The sequence below is a fragment of the Aethalodelphis obliquidens genome, unplaced genomic scaffold, assembly GCF_003676395.1.
Source record: "Aethalodelphis obliquidens isolate GAN/ISIS:26980383/991018 unplaced genomic scaffold, ASM367639v1 scaffold17, whole genome shotgun sequence".
Taxonomy (NCBI): domain Eukaryota; kingdom Metazoa; phylum Chordata; class Mammalia; order Artiodactyla; family Delphinidae; genus Aethalodelphis; species Aethalodelphis obliquidens.
In genome coordinates this window covers 12,746,696-12,771,363 of record NW_020837961.1, presented here as the reverse complement: position 1 = coordinate 12,771,363, position 24,668 = coordinate 12,746,696, and the positions used below count along the sequence as shown (strand labels likewise).

General features: G+C 36.8%; 1 protein-coding gene across 4 annotated transcripts in view; it reads right to left on the bottom strand.

Moving 5' to 3' along the window:
* Positions 1 to 24,668, bottom strand: part of PDLIM5 (PDZ and LIM domain 5) — a 214,603-nt gene that overhangs the window by 50,052 nt on the left and 139,883 nt on the right. For 3 of the 4 annotated variants that reach the window (XM_027116933.1, XM_027116935.1, XM_027116936.1), the window contains one exon: positions 2,494 to 2,681. In XM_027116933.1, the coding sequence (XP_026972734.1) occupies positions 2,494 to 2,681 (188 nt within the window). The remainder of the gene's footprint in view (positions 1 to 2,493; positions 2,682 to 24,668) is intronic. The other variant, XM_027116934.1, reaches the window with a different exon arrangement.

Below are 24,668 nucleotides of genomic sequence, written 5' to 3'. Positions count from 1 at the left end.
GCCCTCTTGTGGTAATTTTGCTGTAGTGTATCCTCCAGGAGTTCCACGTCAACTGGAATTTTTTCTTTTTACTCTAGTCAGAGTGGTCTTCTGTCCATAGTTTCTGAATTTCCAAAGACACTACATATACTTTCTGTCCTTCACAGTACATATACTTTGTAGCCTCCCTTCAGTTTCTACCTCTGAAATTTAGCCTTTTCCTTGCTCTTTTAGGAAACAGTCTCCTGTTCCCTTCCAATTACCATACCAAAAACTTTTTTTATGAAAGTTGCTTCCAGTATTCTAATCACATACGAAATAATTACAGCAACTCTCCATCGACATAGATAAGCTTTAAGTAAATGGAAATAATTAAAAATGTGTGGGGCTAAGGTGTCAGCATTTTTTCCAAGAGGACAGGTGCTAAGTCAACTAATAGTCCAGAAAGTTCAGAGGCTAATGCTATTAGTCTAAATAGTTTAAGTTTTCTAAAGTAATAAAATAGCCTTTTCTTTAAAATAGTCTCGATCGTATGCAGTAGCCTTTCCTCTTTCTCCCACAGCACAAAGCTTTGAACTTCTTTGCAAAATTAGTAATGGTAATTCAAGAATATACAAAATGACACTACGAAGTATTTTTAACTATATAAAAAATTCATGACTTCTTAAAGATAATTTACAATAAGTGAAGTTAGTGTTAATGTATTTAAATGTTATAGAAAATACAAAGATGGATTCCTAATTAATTACAAGTTCACTTTTTCCACTCTTGCGAACTGTAAAAAAAAAAAAAAGTTCTTAAATAATAAATGACCGGGCTTCCCCGGTGGCACAGTGGTTAAGAATCCACCTGCCAATGCAGGGGACACGGGTTCGATCCCTGGTCCCGGAAGATCCCACATGCCGCGGAGCAACTAAGCCCGTGAGCCACAACTACTGAGCCCGCGTGCTGCAACTACTGAAGCCCGCGTGCCTAGAGCCCATGCTCTGCAACAAGAGAAGCCACTGCAATGAGAAGCCCGCACACTGCAACGAAGAGTAGCCCCGCTCGCTGCCTGGGTGCAGCAACAAAGACCCAATGCAGCCAAAAATAAGCAAAATAAAAAAAATTTTTTTAAATAATAAATGACCTATTTTTAAAGCTATCATATTTTTCAAGCAGCCCCTTGTGTATTCAATCAATACTCATCCCAAAACTGATGAGGGAAGACTAGAAATACATAGGGGATTAGGTTAAAAATGTTCCTTCTTTGCAAAGGAACCAGAACTTTCAAAAGCAGAGTAGCATGGCATGTCTCAGTAACTGAAGATACTCACTAAAACCACAGCACAGATTATAAATTGGGAGCAGCAGGAAATGAGCTTGAAAAGTTAGCAGGGGTCAGAGTGGCAAAGGTCTTAATGATTAGTGAAGGAGGGGGAAACAGTCCAGCACCTGAAGCAGGAGAGTGACACGGGCAAGTGAGAGCTTTAGAAGAGCACTTGCAGTAAGGAGGACAGACTGACAGGGCGAGAAGGAGATGGGGAAATTAGTTAGGAGCTGTTTGTAAAGACCAGGGCCCGAACCAAACCAATGGCTGTGACCACAAAGAGGAGAAAAGAGATTTGAGAAATGCTAAGATGTGGAATCATTAGGTATTAGTTACTGTGGGAACATGGGGGTGGAGGCGGGACTCTCAAGCTTCCATTCTAGCTTTGGCGCCTGGGTGACTGTGACATCTCCAGAGACAGGTACGATATTTTCAGACACACTGCATTTGAGGTGCCACCCGGAAACAGTAAGGAGGTCAACAAGTTTGAGGGTACGGAGATCAGGAGAGAGAGGACTGTAAATTATCAGTGGCTGGGTAGTAAAAGGAACCTGGACGAGAGATTATTCAGGGAGAGTGTAAAGAGTGTCAAGAGGTAAGACTGAGGGTGGCATCAGCCACATTTAAGTATAGTCCCATCATCCTCTTAAGAGAGGTACTTTTGTCCGATGACCGTAACCTTCATTCATGTCGGGAGAAGCATTTAGTCTCCTTCCATTTTGCAGATCAGAAAACTGAGGGTCAAGGTTAAGTGACTTTATTTAAAGCTCTTTATCTGTAGAAGTGAATGAAAACTCAGGTTTCCAGATGGAGCCCAAGGACAGGAAGTAAAAGAACTTTCTTCAATAACTGTTTGATGGCAGCAAGTGCTTCTGTTGTTATTTTGTATACATGATGAAAACTAAAATGTATTTCCAGGGCTAACCTTCCAACAACATAGTTTGTTAATAAGACCCCAAATTTACAATTGAACCCATGCCTCCTGGGTAATCTAGGAAACCAGGCCACGCTCTCAATTCTATAGTTATAAATAGCAAGTGGCAACACACACAGAGAATGCTTATGAGACACTTCAGAGAGGAAACAGTTGTACCTACTTTTCCCAGTCCTTTGTAAATCTTAGATCGTTGAGAATGGGTTTCCCAGAACACATTTTCATAATTATACTTAAATGCAAAAAGCAAGAGATTTCTTGGGCATAGTACCTGCTTGGTTGGGCCGTTGCCAGCTTGGTGACTTGATGCCGCCGGTGGATCCTAGAGGCTTGAAGGCGGCAGCAGTGGTGAGCCCGGCCACCCCTGGTCTAGCCGAGCCTGGGCTTCCCGGCCCCTCAGGCGTGCTCCCAGCTGCAGCTGCTGTGGCGGCCAGCGGCTGAGAGGGCTCCTGGGCGCTGCTGGAGAGAAAAGAAGGAAACATTTCTGGCGATGCGCTAGCGATCTAATTTAGCAATGATTTGTTCTTTCCTCAATTTATTAAATCTCTAAGGAAAACAAAAATACATATATACACTACCAAACGTAAAATAGATAGCTAGTGGGAAGCAGCCGCATAGCACAGGGAGATCAGCTCGGTGCTTTGTGACCACCTACAGGGGTGGGATAGGGAGGGTGGGAGGGAGGGAGACGCAAGAGGGAGGGCATATGGGGATATATGTATACGTACAGCTCATTCACTTCGTTATACAGCAGAAACTAACACACCATTGTAAAGCAATTATACTCCAATAAAGATTTTAAAAAAAACACAACTAATTAATTAACTGATATTTAAAAAAGAAAAACTCTAATACCATGACTGAGGGGCTGCCTTTTTTAAAACAGAAAAAAAGAAAAAGAGAAGGAAAGGAGTCAGACTGCAGTTCTTTCAATGCTTTGGAAATTCTCTTTAAAAAGTTCTACCATGAGAAATGAGGCACTGAAAAACTTATACAGCCAATCCTTTTAAATAAGAAGCTAATTTCCTCTATCTCAACGTTTCAGAAGGGTCATCTACATTAAAACAATTAATTATTGGAGACTCCCCGATAATTTCTATGAAATGGCACAGATGCTGTTTTCCTCTTCTCCACATTCTTCTAGTATTTTATGAACCAAGCTTCCCTGACATCTTACCAGTCACTCTTTTCACTCACACACTCAGTCACTCATTCATGCAATAAATACTTAAGCACCTACTATATTCCAGACATTGTGTTACACAGTGGTAAACAAAAGACAACATCCACCGCCTAACGCAACACCCAGTGTTCTGTGTTCAGGATTACAGGAAAACAAGAAACAAGTCTGCCACTGTCTTCTTTCAATCAGAGCTATTTGCTTAACAGGTGGAACAGGTGGTTCCAGTTTGATTTAGAAGATCATACGGCTTTTATTATCCCAGTCATTTGTTATTTATACTTATATATCATCATTTCAAAAAAAAATTTTAGGTAGTTCAAATTATAAAATATGCTCTTTGGAATGATGCAATACTATAAGTTTCTCTCAAGTGAAGTATAATAATAGTAACAACAATGACAACAACAATAATACATACATCCTACTAACTTTTCAATAGAAATTTAGCTACCGCTTGCTAAAAATTCCATGCACAGAAACTCAATTCCTTCAATACCTGAAATCAACAGCTAGAGGAATAGGTCAATAAAGATAGGATATTATATAAATGACTTTAGCAAAATAAATAGCCTTAATTATACTGTTAGGTGGAAATTTCAATGCAATTTCAAATGCAATCGTGCCCACTATACTACCAAATGACCAAGATTACCTAATTTTCGCAATGCCTCTTGAACCCTGGGTAACACCTAACAGAGCAGGCCTGAGGCTGCCTATCCTTAGGAAGGCCCGCTGCAAGGCTGCCCTTTGACTGGTTTTTGGCAACTTGGCTGGTAAACAGTTCCCTATGGTCATATAAAAGTTTCTCCGAAAGATAAACAGTGGCGGGCTTCCCTGGTGGCGCAGTGGTTGAGAGTCCGCCTGCCGATGCAGGGGACGCCGGTTTGTGCCCCGGTCCGGGAAGATCCCACATGCCGCGGAGAGACTGGGCCCGTGAGCCATGGCCGCTGAGCCTGCGCTCCACAACGGGAGAGGCCACAACAGTGAGAGGCCCGCGTACCGCAAAAAATAAATAAATAAATAAGTAAATAAATAAATAAATAAATAAATAAATACACACACACACACACACACACACACACACACACACACACACACACATAAACAGTGGCTCATTGTGCCTAAACTATACCAACAATGTGGTTTATGATAAACCCCTGCTTTCCTTTTGAGAGTCTGGAGTTTGGGTATGAACAAGGCACAGCGTGCCTACATGACAAGCCCCAATTAAATATGTCTTAGGTACTTAGTTTCTGAAGAGCGTCTCTGGTAGAGAACACTTTGCACGTCTTCTCATAACTCACTGCTCTAGGAATCCACACACCCTGTATGACCTCACTGGGACAGGACTTTTGGAAACCTGAGCCTCCTTTCTTCTGGACTTGGTCCTATGCACCTTTCTCCTTGCTGATTCTGCTTGGTACTCTTTCAGTGTAGTAACTCTCCGTCAGGAGCACTACGATGGACTGAGTTCTGTCAAGTCCTCTAGTGAGTCATCACACCTTGGGGTGGGTTCTGGGCACCTCTGACACTAAATAGTTTTGAAAAATTATATTAGAGCTATTTTAACTTTCTTGAAATACTGTTCCCTATTACTGTCCCCTCAAATTCAAGTGCAGTAGAGCCATCACCTTCTCCCAACATTTCTAATCAGTTTAATGAAAACCTCACATCTGCTTGATGTTAAAACATACTATACTATGAAAAAAATAAGCACTTTAATAATTTTTATCATAAATAAAAAGTGAAAGATGGTTTACTTAATGGTAGTGCTGAACACAATTCTCAGTAAAGATGACACACTAAATAATATTAATAGAAACAGGGTTTAAATGTTATAGGTCAGTTCTTATAAAAGATTTGTGAGGGACAGGTTATTTTACTTCTCTAAGCCTCAGTTACCTAAACTTTAAATGGGGATAATGCTTTGCTCATAAGAATTCCGGGGACTTAATTAAGATATTTATGTACAAAGTACTTAACCATACTCTAGGATACAGAATATGAGCTTAACATATGAAAAAGATAATTAATGTATTCAAATAATAAAGACTTATTTTCAATATTTTTACACATTACAAACAAATTATTTTTGAAAGTAACAGAGAAGTATAGACCATTTTAATTCTAGGGTTAATTACTCATGAAGATTTGAAAAATAAAAACAACTAATAATCCATATAGCCACAATTCTGAAAAGAGAATTCATGACCAAGCAATACTGGAATCTACAGATGAAACACAGAATCTGAAAATAATAATAAAACCCAAATCATCATTTAATATGTAATAACCTGAAATCGTTAAAATTTAATTACAGGAGAGTTGCCAACTTACTTAGAAGAAAGTGACCAGGACGACAGGAAATCAATGCCAAGCCTAGTGAAGTCAGGTTGAGGGAAATGGTTAACTGGCCCATGGTATGAAAGAAACTCAGAAGAAGCATAAGACTAATGCTCAAATATCTGACATGTGGATTCACTCTATATGGCTATGCTCTCTCTGTTTGCTGAACGTTGAGTCAAATCTATGGTGAGATAGACTAGGTTCAATAAAAGGAAGTATTTCCTAATATGAAAAATCATCCAAAGGAAACACTTTCCATGAGAGGTTTGTTTCCAGAAGGCACTTCACAAAAGATGGAGATGCTGTCGACCAGATCCAACCATTTAGAGAGTAGAGGACTAAGTTACACGTCGGCCTGACATTTGAAGCCTTCTAAGATAGAGCTACAATCTCTCTGTTCAGTCGTATCTCCTACCACTCTGCTACACAAACTATATTCTTGCCATAGCTCCTTTCTGTCCACAGCTCTACATCTCTGCCAGGCTCTACATGGAAGGTGCTCCCCCACTCTCCCTCTGCACCTGTCCAAACCTTATCCATAATTAGCAATAGGAGTAGTAGCACAATAATACCCATCATGCATTGTGCACTACGCTAAGCAATTAACATATTTTATTTAATCACTCAATCTCCTAGAAGTAAAGACACCCCTTGCTTCAATGCATGGCAGATATTAGCTGCATGGCATAAAGCTACATTTCAATTTGTAATAGCTACGGTTTTTCTTAATTAATAGTAACTTCTTTATGTATCTTGGCTCCTCTACTACATTATAAACTATTTGAGGTTGGTGCATTTATTGTGACCTTGATATGTTACTTAAACTTGGTAAATTTCCTCATTTGTAAAATGAGGTTAAAATACTTTTAGGAACACTCCTGCACTGTTGGTAGGAATGTAAATTGGAGCAGCCACTACGGAGAACAGTATGGAGGCTCCTACAAACAGTTACCATATGACCCAGCAATCCCACTCCTGGGCATATATCTGGAAAAGACGAAAACTCTAAAGATACGTGCACCCCAATGTTCATAGCAGCACTATTTACAATAGCCAAGACATAGAAGACACCTACGTGTCCATCGACAGATGAATAGATAAAATAGGTGGCGTATACATACATACATACACACACACACATTGGAATACTACTCAGCCATAAAAAGAATGAAATACTGCCATTTGCGGCAACATGGATGTACCTGGAGATTATCATGCTAAGTGAAGTAAGTCAGACAAAGAAATACAAATATATGATAACACTTACATGTGGAATCTAAAAAAAAGATGCAAATGAACTTATTTACAAAACAGAAACAGACTCACTGACTTAGAGAACGAACTTACAGTTACGATGGGGGATGTGTGTTGGGGGAGGGATAGATAGGGAGTTTGGGATTGACATGTACACACTGCTATATTTAAAAACAGATAACCAACAAGGACCTACTGCATAGCACAGGGAATGGTGCTCAATACTCTGTAATAACCTAAATGGGAAAAGAATTTGAAAAAGAATAGATACATGTATTTGTATAACTGAATCACTTTGCTGTACACCTGAAACAACCACATTGTTAATCAACTGTACTCCAATATAAAATAAAAATTTTTAAAGAATGAAAAAATGCCATTTGCAGCAACAAAAATGGACCTAGAGATTATCATACTAAGTGAAGTAAGTCAGACAGAGAGGGGCAAATATCATATGCTATCACTCGTGTGGAATCTAAAAAAAAGATGCAAATGAATTTATTTACAAAACAGAAATAGACTACACAGACATAGAAAACAAACTTATGGTTAACAAAGGGGAAAAGGGCAGGGGGGATAAATTAGGAGTTTGGGATTAACAGATACACACTACTACATATAAAATAAACAACTAGGACCTACTGTATGGCAGTAGAGATAATACATGTAACACATGTAAGGTATTGAGCACAGTGCTGAGCAGAGTATATGCTCAAGAAACGCTATTATCTTGTAATATCTAGCTAGGATATCCAGGAATAAATACATTCATCAAATAAACATCCTCCATCTGTACTAATAATTCTGCTTCTAAATGTAGTTTGTAGATAGTTCTGGTCCAGGATTTTGAGACCAGGCACAATCCTGCTTCCTCAATTTTAAATAACACAATATTTCTTAAAATTCCCATGGACTATAATTCATAAGCAAAAAAAGTTTTCATTTTTTTTATTGTATCCTTTGTACATAGTCTTGTATATATTCTCTCCCAAAAGGCCTAAGATGTTTACATCTTAAACAGTACTCTTCAGATACAAAGAGTGTGCAGATTATAAAGAATTTATAAAAATCTAAGTTATAAGCAAGAAAGTTCTTCCATTTACATTTATATTCAGGATTGGTCAGTAAAGTTAATCTCTGGGGAAACAGAGCTCTATCAACTTAAAATATTTAATGTAGTAATGGGAAGATATTAGGTTTTATCTAGACAACCACATATTGGAATATATGATGTATAGGTCTCTAAAAATCCCATGTCTTTTTTTCTAATTTTTAACTGTTAGCTACTATTTAAAGAAAATACATAAACATTAGGTACCGTATACTAAAGATTAAAAAATTAGTAAAGCCACTGGCTATGTAATTTTATATTTGGGAAGAAAATGTTATCAGTAATCACTAACAGCAAAATGTTTCAAATTGATGGCTAATTTATTAATATAATATGTCATGAATACTTAGATTGGTATCTTATTTCTGAAGTAATGACTCACATATATTTTTTTCTAAATTTAAATTGTTTAAGGTATACCTAAATTCTAAACGAAATTAAAATGCTTTCTGAAAGATTCTGGTGAGGGAATCAGAGCAAATCCGTAAATACTGTTGGCTGATACCACGGAAGCTAACAATCAAATATGGTTATTTTCACTAGTCTGGCAAATAAACAAGCACTGAAGTAAAATGTTAAGTTAATGGCTTCGATCTCAAGAATACTGAAGACTGTTTCATCTGCAAAAAACTGAAAATGGAGAAAAACATACTGACAGAGCAAAGGTTTCTTTTCAAAACTGAGCTAATGAGGACAAAAGAAAGACGACGAGAAGTTAACTTTCAGTGTCAGCAACCTGATTTATCTTGAGTTTACGTTCTTTTCCCACATTTGTTTAACTATTACAACAAATCAGTTTCAGCTGCAGATTGGGAACAGTTGGAAAGTTCAAGTCTATTTTCAAAGGAAAATCTGTTCAAAGAATAATCTGGAGGTAACTTTTATTCTAATTACACATTTAAATGTTTTTTAAAAAGCCAGCTGTACATTGCAAGTTTAATTATCAGTGTTTAAACTACATAGTTTTTAGCTAAAGTTTTACAAAAATTGATATACATAGATTCTGAAGTAGTAGAAAAGGAGTATTTTTGGAAGGTCATGATTATAAACAACTTTTAATTTCAATAGAATTCTCCTGTCAGAACTCTATGAAAGGACCTAGATGTATAGAGCAGTCATGAGTCTCCTTTGTTCCAGAATCCTATTTACAAGAAAATTTTTTGTATTTTCCTAAGCAAAATTCTTTAAGTTAGACGTTTTGTATCAAAATTCAACATGTTAAATATACTATAATAGAAAGGCACAATTCTGGTATTATACTACACTTTATTATAATTTTATTTTAAAGATTACTGTTATACAAAAGCAAACATCAGAGATAAAATACCTCTGACATTAACCCAACTGCTCTTTTGGTACTCCTCTCACTGAAGTGGCAAGGTCTCCTCAGGAAACCCTGCATTCCAGCTTTGCAGAATGCCAACTAGCTTACCTTGTTGAGAACCATTTTCCTTTCCCAAATATCGAAACATATTTAGTTTGTGCCTATTGCTGTTAATAAAAAGTAATGTAAATGACTACTAACACTTCCTCTAGAAGTGGGTGCATGGATAAATATTCAGTTAGTCCATAAGTACAGGCATACCTTTTTTTCAAAAACAAAAAGTTTATTTAAACAATAAGACACCTGACTTGAAGGAAAAACTATCTAGGATTCATTTCTTTTAGAGTAAATTTTCCTGCTTACAGATTGCCTTACATGTAACAACTACATACAAAAAAGTTATAAAACTGTCCTCAGTTTTACAATGATAAATGAAAAGCATTAAAATTCTCCAATCAAACAAGGTATGCCAGGATTTTTATGTTGTTCTTTTTCTGTTAAAACAGGGAGAACAAAATAACTTACTGGAATATAAAGCGAAAAGCTGAATGAGCATGGTACTAATGGAGAAAGGGAGTATTTTCTCATAATCAGCATCTTTCCCCATCCCATCTCCATTCAATGTCAATCAATGCTTAGAGCATTCCATTAGGTTCTCAAAGGAACCTTTTATTCCAAGGGTAGTTAGTAACCTGTCTTTGTACAGACTTAGCCCTGACAATGTAATATTTCTGCTCATTTAACAATCACAATTCCACAAGTATAAAATAATTTCGGGTATATTTTTTCTTGGAGCAAAATGTACAATGACCTCTTGTACCTTTTGCTGTTTGTCGCCCTGTTTTAATCTCCCTTAAAAGTAATCTAGAATTATACAGGGACACCTCATTTTATTGCACTTTACTGTGTTTTGCACACATTGCAGTTTTTTTTTTAACAACTTGAAGGTTTGTGGCAACCCTGCAACAAGCAAGTCTATTGGCATCATTTTTCCAAAAGCATTTGCTGCTAACTTAGTGTCTCTATGCCATAATTTGGTAATCCTTACAATATTTCAAACTTTTTCATTATTATTACATTTGTTAATGGTGATTGGTGATCAGTGATCTTTCATGTTACTACTGCAAAAAGATTATGACTCACTGAAGGCTCAGATGATGGTTAGCATTTTTAAGCAATAAAGTATTTTTAAATTAAGATATATACATTAACTTTAGACATAATGCTATTGCACACTTAACAGAATACAATATAGTGTGAACATAACTTTTATATAAATGTACTGGGAAACCAAAAAATTTGTGACTCACTTTATTGCATTATTTACCTTATTGCAATGGTTTGGAACCAAACCTGTAATATCTCCGAGGTATGCTTGTAATTAAGTATAATGAGAATATCCATAACAGTGGGTAGGACACAAACACACGATCAACAGGCAGCCTGTGTCATATCATGCTTTTACGAATTATAGTCATAGTTGTACCCTCTGTCATTAATTTTATGTTCTGTCAGAAATAATATAGTCATTTCATTAAGATTATACCTTTAGTAAATACTTAAGATATTTTTATTTTTATGGTATACCTAATAATTTTAGCATAATTGTTAAGTTTAGGAGAAAAATTCATTTTTGTGTTTCAGTATTTCCCAGATATGGAGAAAATTAAGTTGTTTGCCCACATAAAACCTTCATATCTGCGAGCTATAAGATAGTAGCCAATCAAAACCAATTATTTTATTATTCTTTTTCATTTTTTCAAAAGTTATAAAGGTATGTTTTATTAAACATTTAACTCTTCTCATATAGCAACATCCATGCAATAAAAAACAGGGTTCTACTCTAAGTTAAATACTTGTACTATTACTCGTAATTTCATACCAAATATCAAATGTGCTAACAAAAGATGTCACAAAGGATTAAAAGGCAAGTTAATAATCATACAAAATAACATGTTTGTGCATTATCACTGCATTGAAATTACAGTTAATTTAAAACTGGACACCAATGAGCTCTAGGATTTTCTCATCTGGGCTGTTAATATGACACTTCAGCGTTAGAGAAAGCAGTACCTTCCACAGCAAACCACCCCTTGTGACATCCGCTCTCCCAGTACCTGGTTTTCTTAACATGGACAGAGCCAGTTGATTTCCTCGAGGGCTGGAGATACGAAAAAGCTAAAGGCTTGGAAACAGGGCTGATGCAAAGTGCATCCAGGAGTGAGTGATATTTTTCAGGACTGGAGAGCCTGGTGAGCATTCAGAAAGAGTTTTAAGTTGAAAAATCACACTACCAAGTGAAGAAAGTATGTAGTTTTTACAGTTTATGATTTGAAACATTTCCAGAGAAAGAGAGAGATAGGGACAGAGACAGAGAACAAAGAAGTGGAAAGAGGACGAAGAGAAAAGTCTATTATGTTATTCTACTCATTAATACAGAATTGATTAAATTTTCACCAAAACTGATCAAGGCAATCTTTTGGAAAGCATTTAAAGCTATGAAGACTACTATAACTTATGTAAAAACAAAACCCCACAACAATAAAAAGGTTTTTACTATTTTTGTAGGAGAAAGGGATATTAGAATAGTTAGGCTTTAGATCAACCTCAAACATAACCAGTTAGTGGGAGAAGGTAAAACCAACAGAAACTTAAAATACCTATTTATAATGGATTGTGTTTCAGATATAAAGATTAAAAATGATAAGGCGGCAAACAAAATGCAACAATCCACACAACTGAGAAATATCATAGATAAATGGTGGTAATGAAAAGAGATAAAAGGATAATTTAAAGAAAAATCAGTAATAAACACTGTGGGATATATCCGCAACCTAGAAAAAATGTCCCCAATACAATTAAGATCTCACAGTAGGGCTGTGACTATTTCAAATGGGTAAGTTTTCTCGGAGGTGAGTTGTAAGACAGTGAAAAGTGCCGGGTTCACATGAGACGCACATTGTACATGTAGTTCTACCTGGTTTTTGCAGCAAGAACAGCAGACACAGTAGCGGCTGCGCTGCTCAGAACGGCAGCACTATATCTAGCAGGAGAAGACAAGGTAGGCAAGTTTCGAGACCCTTCCAAAGAACTTGTCGCCACATTTCTTGTGGAGCTGCTTAAATTGATCAGTAGAGAAAGAAAAACAGAGGAGAAGAACAAAAAGGAAAGTGAGAAGAGGTAGCATAATAAAGATAAGATAGCAGCCATGCTATATTAATATTTAGATTTTATAAAGGTGTGACATGTCACAAGTGTAAAAGGAGCTTGGGTCCTTTATTTTCTGTTGCTAGGATTTCTCTCAGAAATTCAAATCTGATACATAATCCTCTGTAAAACTGATGTTCTGAACATACAAACTTTCTTTGAATGTTTTTAAGTCCACTGTCTCTAATCCTATTTATAATGAAATCAGTATAACAACACACATTTGAAGACTGATTTGTCAACAACTAAGTAGAAACTGAATCCAAACATGAAGTGTGAATTTCCGTAAGCAGAGAAAGAAGGAAGGTTATGTTAATTTTTTCAAAAAACTCTCTACATAAAGAGTTTTACCTTAGAGATGATATACACCCAGAGCCTCACATTTTAATGAGACTTGTGTTTTCAAGAGAAGCAGGTACAACCAGCTGCCTATTCAAAAGCAGCAATATGTATTAATATGGACAAGAAATAACTTTAAAATACTGAGAGTAAAACTATTTGGGGATGGCAAGCACCTTTGTAAAATAAACAGTAGTTACAGTGAATATGACTAAAAGATCACCTTCTCTGCTGACACGCTGCATTTCTATTTTCAGTTAGTCCTGTAAAGATTCAAAAATGCTGGTATGAAATTTTATCTTCAGAATTCTTATTACTTAAAATAATAATTAGTTTCCTTTGGTCTTTTAGAAAAGGTCGTACACCTAGACAGGACTTAACACTCCATCATTAGGACTGCAATGATTTTCAAGTCTGGTTATCAAATTGGAATTTGAGAATTTCTTTTTTATTAAGTAAAAAGAAAGTCTAAAATGCATGGGGTGAAATCTGTGTCTCCTTCATTTATGAGTGCAACTTCTTAATGAACATCCTCACTACACTACGATCACCTTTTCCAAAATTTGGTGACAATGGCCACCTCCAAAACAAAGTAATTATGTACCAAACTCAACCCAGGCTAATGAGAGCTCAGATGTCTAAAACTGTGAGGGTTGACATAAGTCTCTTCTCCCTGTCAGAAGAATCTGATAATCCATTATTCCTAGTTCCACTGGCTACAGTTTTACAAACCATTAGAAGACAAATTTAAAAAACAGTGGCAAGCCACTAAATATATATATATATATATATTATATATATATATATACACACACACACACACACACACACAGAATTAAGTATAATTTTTTGGTAAGTCTATAATTTAACTGAACTCTATGGCTATGTTTTAACTGTTGTGAATGGCTAGAAGATAAAGAATGGGGGCTGAGAAAGAGAAAAGAAAGATGTTATCAGTGGCAGAGCAGGGGAATATGAGTGTCATGCCAAGTGGAAGAATAAAGTTATCAATGACACAACTTTGAGTTTCTCAATTACTCTGCATCTTTGAGGCAATGGCTACTATTTGAGGGAAGTAATGGTGAATAATAACGAGAAACTGAAGTCTATAAAAAAGTCAGCTAAAAAAATAAATCAGCTAAATTATCCTTCTTCTGTAAAAAGAAAAGGAAACTAATGAATTTCTTTTATCATATTGTATCACAAATAATAATGTAAAAAGACTCAATATCAGCAGAGTCCAGAAAAATCTCACAAGAAGAATTAACCAGAATACCTTTAGAATATCTGGGCAACTGGAACACATAATCTCTATCACTCTTTTTTTTAGAGGGGAATGCTCTAATTCAGTAAAGCAGACTTATGTCAAACTTAAGGAAGCTGACTTTCCAAATCACAGTGAATAAACAAAAGGCACAGATTTCCTGACACTAGAACTTAGAATCTAAACAAAAAATTAAAAATGTAAAAGCGGTGTAAAGCAGTGTTCCAAAGCTGAGGCCAAGCTTTGTCTATATATTAGTGATGTCAGTTCTGTAATCTATGATCCCTTTTTCTTTTTTAGTCAAACAGTTTTAGTATTTTAATTTCACCACCAGCATTAAAATTTAGACATACCAAGAGGAAAAAACTCTACCTAGGATACGTAGTTACTTTAGAAAGTGTGGCTACTTGGCTACCAATATGTAAAACCTGAGGAGTTGCAGGTGGGTGAGGTCCACTCTTAGGCAGATCTTCCAGAGAACTGTCAAACCTGAGTTTTCAGAAGTAAAATAAAGGCAGAGGAAATATTAATGAAAAGTATAGACATTTATCATGTATACTACCTTAAAAGTACACTGGTTCATTGTACAATGTACAAAAATCTAGTACACTGCTAGATTTTTTTTTAACTTCATATCTGCATAAGATTAAAACTAATACCAAACACCCTCACCATCACCAAATATGGGCTGTTTTTTCCCCTAATTTTTTAACATGGCGACTTTCATGTGATGAAAGATCATGCTTACAGGGGAAGAAAGGTGGATGGGAATTTCCATCACTGACTATGTATTTTGCATGCTTCAGGGAAACTTAGGCTCCAAGAAATTAATTAAATTGCCCAATATCATATACCTAGTAAGACTCAGATGGAATTTAAAGCAAGTCTACCTGTACAATTTCCACTACGTTATGCTTTCCAGCGTCTTGTGGGGCTGAATAGTGCAATACACAGAAGCAACTAGGAATTCCCCTCAAGTCAGAATGATGTATTTGCAGATCTGATATTATATGGATATTGTTTATCTTGATATAAGTATTTTATCTAGTCACACAACAAATGTTTACATGCAATTGTGTTGTTTGAATATTATTCACTTTGTTCTTCTGATGTCTCTACCAGTTTTTGTTTTGAATGCCAGAATTAAATTTTAGAACTATTACCAGGTAAAGAAAAGATGAAAAATTCAGCGTTAGGTCTGAAAGAAGAAAGCACCAAGTATAACACTTTCGGAAGAAAAAAATAAACAGGAAAAACACAAAATTACCCATTATTTTTTAAAAAGCCTGTGGATAAAAAACTAGAATGGGTCAGTCATGTCATTTTCAAATGGAAAATGTAGCACTAAGATAAAGAAATAGAAAAGAAGGGGTTATATTCCCATTTTTTATTTAGCGTTGGTCATACCTTTACCAGAGTGTTGAAAAACATGTAGACAACTTAAGAAAAATGTCAAGGTAGAAGTAAAACATCATTTAAGAGGCAGAGTAAAAAAAGTTAAACAAATAAGAAATATAAGTACTATAACAGGGGTCAGCAAACTGTAGCTCTCAGGTCAGCCTGCTTCCTATCTGTGTATGGCCTGGGAACTAAGAATGGCTTTCATATTTTTAAGTGTTTTTTTTTTAATTAATTAATTTAATTTATTTTTTATTTTTGGCTGCATTGGGTCTTTGTTGCTGTGCATGGGCTTTCTCTAGTTGTGGAGAGCGGGAGCTACTCTTTGTTGCGGTGCGCGGGCTTCTCACTGTGGTGGCTTCTCTTGTTGAGGAGCACAGGCTCTAGGCACATGGGCTTCAGTAGTTGTGGCTCGTGGGCTTCAGCCAGTTGTGGCACGTGGGCTCTAGAGCGCAGGCTCAGTAGTTGTGGCGCACGGGCTTAGTTGCTCCGCGGCATGTGGGATCTCCCCAGACCAGGGATCTAACCCGTGTCCCCTGCATTGGCAGGCAGATTCTTAACCACTGCGCCACCAGGGAAGTTCCTTAAGTGGTTTTAAAGAAATAAAAAGAATATTTCACGACACATAAAAATCTGTATTAAATTGAAATTTCAGCATCCATAAATAAATTTTATAGAACAGAGCCAGGTTTGTTCACTTACATATGTCTCGGCTACTTTCATAAAACATGGAGAGTTGGGTAGTTCCAACAGACCATATGACCCACAAAATTTATTATATTTACTATCTGGCTTTTTTACAGGAAAAGTTTGCTGCCTCCTGTCATACAGAATAATGTTTCCATACAGCTACCAGAGTGAACTTTTAACACACAAATCTGATCCTGTCTGGTTCTTAGATACTTCCAGCACTGCTCTAAGGACAGCTGTGATCCTGGGCTCCCTACTCGCCAGTCTCTCTTATGGAGCTTTCTCTTTGGCTTGCTCCAGTCCAACTGGTCTTCCATCTCTTCTTAAACAGGCCAAACTTCTTCTCACCTCAAGGCCTCTGTGGAGTCTATTCTCACTTTCTATACCCACCTCTCTGCCACACCTTTACTATGCTAATTCTTAAGTATCCTTCTGGCCTCAGCTTAAATATCACCTCCTCAGGGAGGCTTCCCTGATTCCCCACCTTAAGGTTGCCCACGTCATACACTTTCATACTACCCTGTACTTTTTCTTCACAGAATTTGTTATTATTACAATTATACAATTTGTGTGCTTATTTGTTTGAATCTGGACTCCCTCGCTAGAGTAGAAGCCCCCGAGGTCAGGGACAGTTACGTTCACTGGTATAACAAAGTGCTTACCACACAGTAAACAACAAGTATTTGCTGAATAAATGCATGAAAGAAACTTACTGTTTTCAAATACAGACTCACTCACGATACACACGTATCTCTCAGAACATATTTGTACCTTCTAGAGACTGCTTCCCAATTCAGGTGAAACAGGTATTACTGCTTAAGAATTGATATAAGATCAACCTCAAAGAAGTGACTAGAACTCCAAAAATACCTTTTAAAATGTCCTTTAAAATATAAAGAAGTATGAGTATCTTGGAAAAAAGAAAATACAGTTATAAAGAATTATCAATACCTATATATTAATATATAGTGAGGACAGGTAAGAAAAAAGAGTGAATTGGAGAATTTGAGTTTTCCAACACCTCCACAAACTAGGTTGATTGGAAAAGTGAATGCCACTTGAGAATAAAGTTCATATAATTCATGAGATACCTTTGAAAGCCAGATCTCCAACTTTCCAAACAAATGCACTTGGGAGGTTTCCCATGTGTTACACACACACTGATTACCTATTCCTTTGCTTAGCCAATACTAGACTTAAGAAAATCTAAAATTACCTCATTTAATATGGAACAGACATCAATATCTATTCTCATTGTCATTCCTTAATATTTATTCTTCTTAGGGTTGGAAGAAGCTCTGATTAATAGCACCTCTGCAGCAGCCAGACTTTCTGCTTTGTCTATTACTTGAGTTTCCATTTCTCACCAGAGAGAGGTATGAAGACTTCCCAGATATATCTGGAGAGTTGGGCTTGCAGCCTTTTGGCCTGCTTTTCTTTGGAAAAATGAACAAAAAGCTATTTGTGCATTATCTCTCTCTGCAGTTGTGCCTTTCTTGGCATAATCTCCGCACTGAGTCTTTGTACGCTTTTCCGTGGGGAAATCGGGGACCCATGTTAGCTATCTGCCCAGGCAAAGCAGGCGTGAGGCTGCCCACCTTATTAACTTACCAACCTGACCATCCTGCAGGACCAGCGTGAGGAACTCTCTATCCACCAGTCCTGACAACTGTCAAAGAGCAACATCCTTATGCTGTGGACTCTAGCTCCTCCCTTTTTCTCAGGGGCCTCAATTAATCAATCTCTGTTTCTCTCACTTTTTCCAGTTCCCCACTGCAGGCTTTATAGAAAGCATCCCCATTCAAAAATGCTCTTAAAACAACAACAACAACAAAAGTACCTTTACCTTCTATTTTCCAACTCACCTTAACATTCAAACTCTGTGAAATAACCATTTACTCACGTAGTCTCCATTTCCTCACCTGCCTGCCCCTCTTCCATGCCTCACTGGGGCTCACTCCCCAACCCCTAGAAAGCCATATCCTTGCTGAGGTCACAAGTGACCTCTCTGGGGCTAAATTCAATTGACAATTTGCATTCCTCATTTTCTTTTTATTGTGGTAAAAAACACAACATAAAATTTATCATCTTAGCTATAACGAAAAACAATCTGAAAAAGAATATGTACAACTGAATCACTTTGTTGTACACCTGAAACTTGAATACAACATTGTAAATCAACTATAATTCAATTTAAAAAAACTTACCATCTTCACCAATTTTAAAGGTACAGTTCAGTAGTGTTAAGTATAGTCACTGTTGTGAAACAGATCTCCAGAACTTTTTCATCTTGCAAATCTGAAACTCTATACCCATTAAATAACAACTCCCCTTCCCTCCTTCCCCCAGCTCCTGGTAACCACCATTCTGCTTTCTGTTTCTATGAATCTGACCACTGTAGATACCTCACACAGGTGGAAACATACTGTTTCGTCTTTGGGGGTTCATTCCTCATTTCACTTAGTCTCAACATAGGACCCAACTGACAACGCCTTCTCTTCTTCCGTCTTCTGTGCTCTGACCCTATCTCTACACTTGCCTATTTCTAGTACTATTTCACTGGCTATTCCTGGTGGCAGCATGGTAAAACGCAGCATCAGTAATAGAATTTCAAAATGTTAATTTGGCTCATCCATATTTTGATGGAATGACATCCAACCTACGTAAGGATAAATTCTTCCCAAGGGCTAAGCTTGAGAAAGAATGCAGAAACTTTCCTTTGCACTATGAAAACTTCAAGTCTCCAGCTACAAATTTCAGTGCTTTGTCACTTTCCACAGCAATGTCACAAAATAATCAAAGAAAGGGACTTATTGCATCCCTACATGGCAGGTTTTCAATAAGAGAAATTCAGATATCTTAAAATATGTATTTTATAGCAGGTAAAGGAGGAAAATGACAACAGGTTGTTGTTGGTATTTTCACTCTTCCACGAAGCAAACATTCACGGAATAATACTGCTAAGCACAAAGTGGAATATACCAGGATCGTGGTTGTATTTTGTGCTTTTGGGGTTCACTGGTATAGCAAAGCTATTTATTTTAGCCAAGCAAACTGCTTGCCGTCAGGGAAAATGGGTATCTTCCACTGGCTTCCTGACAATAAATATGGTGAGTGCGTTCACTTGTAACTACAATCTCCCCTTTGGAAAATTAAAAAAACTAAACCTCAGTGGGAAATTTCTGATGCTCTTAATCACAAGCAAAATTTACTAATTAACTCCAACAGCCTTTGTTTCTTTAGCAGCCTAAAAACATTATTTGAGCCTGCTAATTCTACAGGTATTATAAATGGCATCTTGAAGAGAATATAAAAATCAGCAAGTAGGCGCCTCCTTGATTTGCACATGAAGGGGACGAGGGGACTAAGTGTCAGAGGTTAAAAGAAGATTATGAAGTAAATAATAATATCACCTCAATAAATAAAATGAGGTTTATTTTTTGTGAGAGCAAAAGAAAAGGACTGGCTCAGAGAAACTTCTCTTGGAGCTTTCTAATTTACCGATGCAAAGAAAAGAGGGAAACCTAAAGGGAGATCCTGAAGGAACTGGAACTTATTTGTTATGCGGAAAGAATTTGCTCTTTGTCGTTATATCCCATTTTCTTCAGCGCCTTTCAAACTCCGCCTTAGCTTTCACGCATTTCTCTGCTCTTGCCTTCCCGTAATGGATCTTACATTATTAAATGTCCAGTCTTAATATGATGTGAACTCTTTAGTTATCTATACTGTTCCTTGATCTCTTCAGAGAAAATGTAGTATGGGGTCTAAAGATAAATAGGTAAAGAATGAGCATATATTTATACTATGTCTATAAAAAATACCAATAAACTATAATGATTTTAAGGTGTAACACCAACTTAAAAATCACTTGTAACAATCCCCTGATCAAAGTATGAGTCCCTCAGTAACAGCAGCGCCCTTACCACTAACCTTAGCTCCTCTCGCTGTGCATCATCAGTTTCATCACTGGATCATTCCTATTAGTGATTTCAGTGATTTCTACTAGTTAGGAATAGCTTCTTCTATGGGGCAAAAATCTGCCATTTTCTAGTAGTAATGTAATCTTAACATTACAAAAAGAATTAATATACGATAAAAGTATTTCTCCAAATTCAGATTAAAAGGATGTATTATTCAACAGTGTTCAGTCAATCTGTTACCAATTTGAAAATATAAATAAATCTGTCTGAATGCCTAGTGTTCAACAGCCACCACTGTGAGTCCTTGGAGAAGCCACGTGTCTTGAGAAAGCTACCACAGCACCCCATGCCCAGCGAGAATGTCCTTCCAACATTAGACAACAAAAGCCAAGGGCCACATGCTCTCTGGCTAAAGTTCTGGATCACACGTGCTGAGCTCTCCCATTCAGTCACTCATTGCGCCCACTCATTCATTCAACAACAAAATATTTGAAGTCCCACTTTACGCCAGGCATATTGCCCACCTGAAGCTCCTCTCATGAAGCTTACAGTCTGGTGTCCACTTCCCTCTAACAGACCACGAGGATCAGCCCCATCATACTTTCCATCCCTGTCTACCTGCCACAACCAGAAGTACAGACCCCTTGAGTCGTCCATCACCTCCTGAACTCATTTCTTTACTGTTTTGTGTATCTCCTAATCTGATCCATTTTCCATCCCTCTCAGCCCTCACAAACCCTCTACACCACTCTATACCTTCCTTGTAGTTCCTTCAAACAGAAGTCCCTTTTCTTTCACACTGCATATGTTTATAAACCTGGAGATAGATGTCCTTCTCATTACTGTTTCTGACACCCTCAATCATCTTGGATCCTGCAAAATGCCAAGTCCTTGGAGGCCTGTGTCACCAGACGACACCACTGACTCTGCACCCAGTCACTGTCTTGTCTCGACCTCGCCCACCATTTGCTTGAGTCCCCGGCTCACTGTCTTCCTCTTTACCCCAGTCCAACAATCTTTCTTGATGACTTCAATGTTCTCATGCTGAATCACTGAATGACGCGACTGCTAAATTCTTTGACTTCTTCACTTCAAGGATAATTCCTCTACAGTTAAGTCTTAGGCCTGGAATACACTAGCCATGCACTCCAACATTCAAAACCTCTGCTTCTTCATCAACAAATGTAACATGTCTAAAATCTGGATTTTAAGCCCCTTTTTCCCTAACTCACTCTCTCCTCTACCTCTTGATGCCCTTAGCTTTTTTACTGTACTGAAGTGACTCATCAATTTCACTGACTCTTACCAACCGGATTAATTCTTACCAAACTCACTGACTCAGCAATTTTCCATTATCCATCACCAATCTCCCCCACCCACGATTCCTACACTCCTGTTAGTTCTTCCTCTAAAATATAAACCCGCCCAATTCTCTGCATCTCTATTAGGAACTTCATGGCCTAAGCCACTACCAACTCTTGCCTGAAATAAGAAAATACACAGAACTAGCCTCCTGCTTTCATTATTTCTCCCTTAAAATCAAGTTTCCGTAGTATTCAGAGTGATCTTTTAAAACCATACATCAGATGTTACTTCCATGATTAAAATCCTATATCTGGCTTCCTATTTAACTGAGGTAAGAATCTAAACCCCTTAACATGACCTACAAGGCAATAAGTGATCTGCCCCCGACTACTTCTTCACTCAATTGCCTGTCACTCTCCACTGCCATCTATGAGGCCTGAGACTGAGGGAGAATGTTTGTGGAAGAAGACACAGCTGTGGATTCAGGTCAAGGAACTAGCTCATATTATCAGCGAAAACCAGGCACTCATATAACTGCCTCTGACCCAAAGACAGCTTCAATGTCCCATGACGTTCCAGTTGATTTTCTTGGGATTATCTATATAATTGTCAGAGGTCAATGCCACAGATAAAACACAATGTGCCACATTAACGTTTACTAGCACAGAACAGAACTATGACTTGCCTTATAATTTTAGAGGCCATATGACATGACAAACTCATACTGGGTTCATTTTCTTCTAAAACCCCTAGTTTTTCAAGTATTAGTTTTTGTTAACCGTATCTCAACCCCACCCCTGCATATGTCCCAGAAGAGCAAATGATGTGATCCAAACTGCACATAAACCATATGAAATTTCTTTCATTTATTTTAAACTAGATTTGGTCCATTTTCCTACATGCCCAATATATTTTTGAAGGAGGATCTGGTTATGAAACATGAATGATATACCTCCCTGCTTCATGTCACCCACAAATTTAGGCAGTAAGCCGTAGAGGTCCTCATCCAAGGCGCTGATTCATCTTTAAACAACAGCCTTTGGTTAAACTCCTTCAATCTGTTATGAATCTAAAAACTTGATAATCATTAGCCTCATTTTATTATTAAATTAAATGGGATCTGAAAAGTTTTTCTTTGATAATCTGTTAAAATTAACATTTCCTCCAATCTATCCAAAGTGTGTTAGTTGGGTGATCTGTTTCTTGAGAACTTAATTCTCGGTCTTGGCAATCCTGCCCTCCTTTTCTCAGTGCTCACCAGCTGGCTTTTAAGAATGCCTTCTAGACTTTTTTTCAGGTGACCTCAAGTTCAAATTAGTTTACAGTTTAGAAGCTGACCTTTTTTCTTTTTGAAAATCAGCACTATATTTCCTGTTCCCAGTCTTCTACTTACCCATTCTCCAGACTTAAAAAAAGAAAAATTGTGTTACTTCGCAAATCTCATCTGTAAGTTCTCTAAATACTTACCCTATAAATCATTGAGAAAAAGAGACTCCAGGGAGCTCATTAAGAACAACTTTCTACCTGGGGCTTCAATTTCCTCCAGAAGGTAAATAAACCTAAACTTCTTCAGTATTTATCTCTGGGTTTGAGTGACTTTTGTTTGCTTGTTAAGATCTTTCAACAACCAGCATTTATTATTTTAATAATCCTTGACATACCTTTTTTTTTTAAACTTTTTTTTATCTCTTTAATTAACGTTGCCAGGTTGTTTTTATCTTTTACACTTAAATGACTGTTATATGTATGTATATTTTCTTAACATGCATGTGGTACTGCTTCAATATCCCTGCTAGTATCACTGCTAAGAGATTTGCTGATTTTAACGAGATATTTGATTCCATTGCTGTAAGCAAAGGATGAGTTTGAGTACACCAAGTTTGTTTAAAAGTTTCACTTCTTTGTATTAAAACCTCATGTTCACCCATTATCTAAACAGTGATATACAACTGCCTGAAGCCAGTAGAATCTTTCAGAAATTTATCCTCAAATATTCTTCCTATCCACGAATTACGAGGATATTTATGAGCATATTGGGATACATAAAGTATGTGAAAAGATAAAATACATAGGTACCACTAACTCAAAAACTGATGAGGTGTTATCCTAGCTTTAACATATTCTTCTGTTCAAAGAAATGAATACAGACTCTTCAGAAGTAATTGATTAGGTGAACCTGGGAGATGAACGCCTATATCTAAGTTGGACAAAGAAGCAGCACTCAACGTACAACTGTTAATAGATATAAAAATAGAGAAATACAAAAGAGAAAACATGGACAATTGAGACTGCTTTTAAGATTAATGTAATTTGAAAACAGAGTTCTTTAATTTGACTAAGAAGAAAATTAGGACGTCTAGATGTCCATACCTGTCATATGCTTTATGCTACACTATGTAATATACTATTTCAATTTTCTTTTATAAAATCATACCATCATAATAAACACACCTTCACATAAAGGTAGAAAAACTTGGGCTTCTGAAATTTTCAACATGACTGAAATACGTAAAACTGAATAGTGGGAAAAGATAGAAAATTAAGCCTTCCACCATGGGGAAGACTGTCTATTATCATTACCCCTAATTAATCATTTTAAGCCGTAATTTCTTTTGAATTAAAAAAGTAAGCTGCAGGAGGTATCTGCAATATTGAGTATTAGTTAAGAAAATAAGTTCCTTTTTTCTGGTTTAATTCAATAAAGTAATTTTGTTGTTAAATGTACCTCTCTAAAGGTGAAGAGAAAAGAATTTATTCAAACAGCATCGTAAGAGAAGCACTGCTGGCCTGATAAAACTTCTAAAGAACTCAGTGCATATTCTGGACTATGAAAGTCAATTTTTGCTTATTATGAATATTGATTTTTATGAAAAAACTTCATAAATGCTAGTCTTCCCAGTTTAATTTAGGAAAAGTACCCAAGTAATTCCATAATTAAACAGAGAATTAAACAATTTGTGTGTGAAAATACAGAGTAGATAGGAACTATGTTTCTCGCTTCAATCATTTTATAATTACTTTTCCCACAAGAAATTCAAGTGTAGTAATTACTAATGTTCAATAGATGGCGACCTTTACATTATAGTTACCAAACCAGTATTAGCC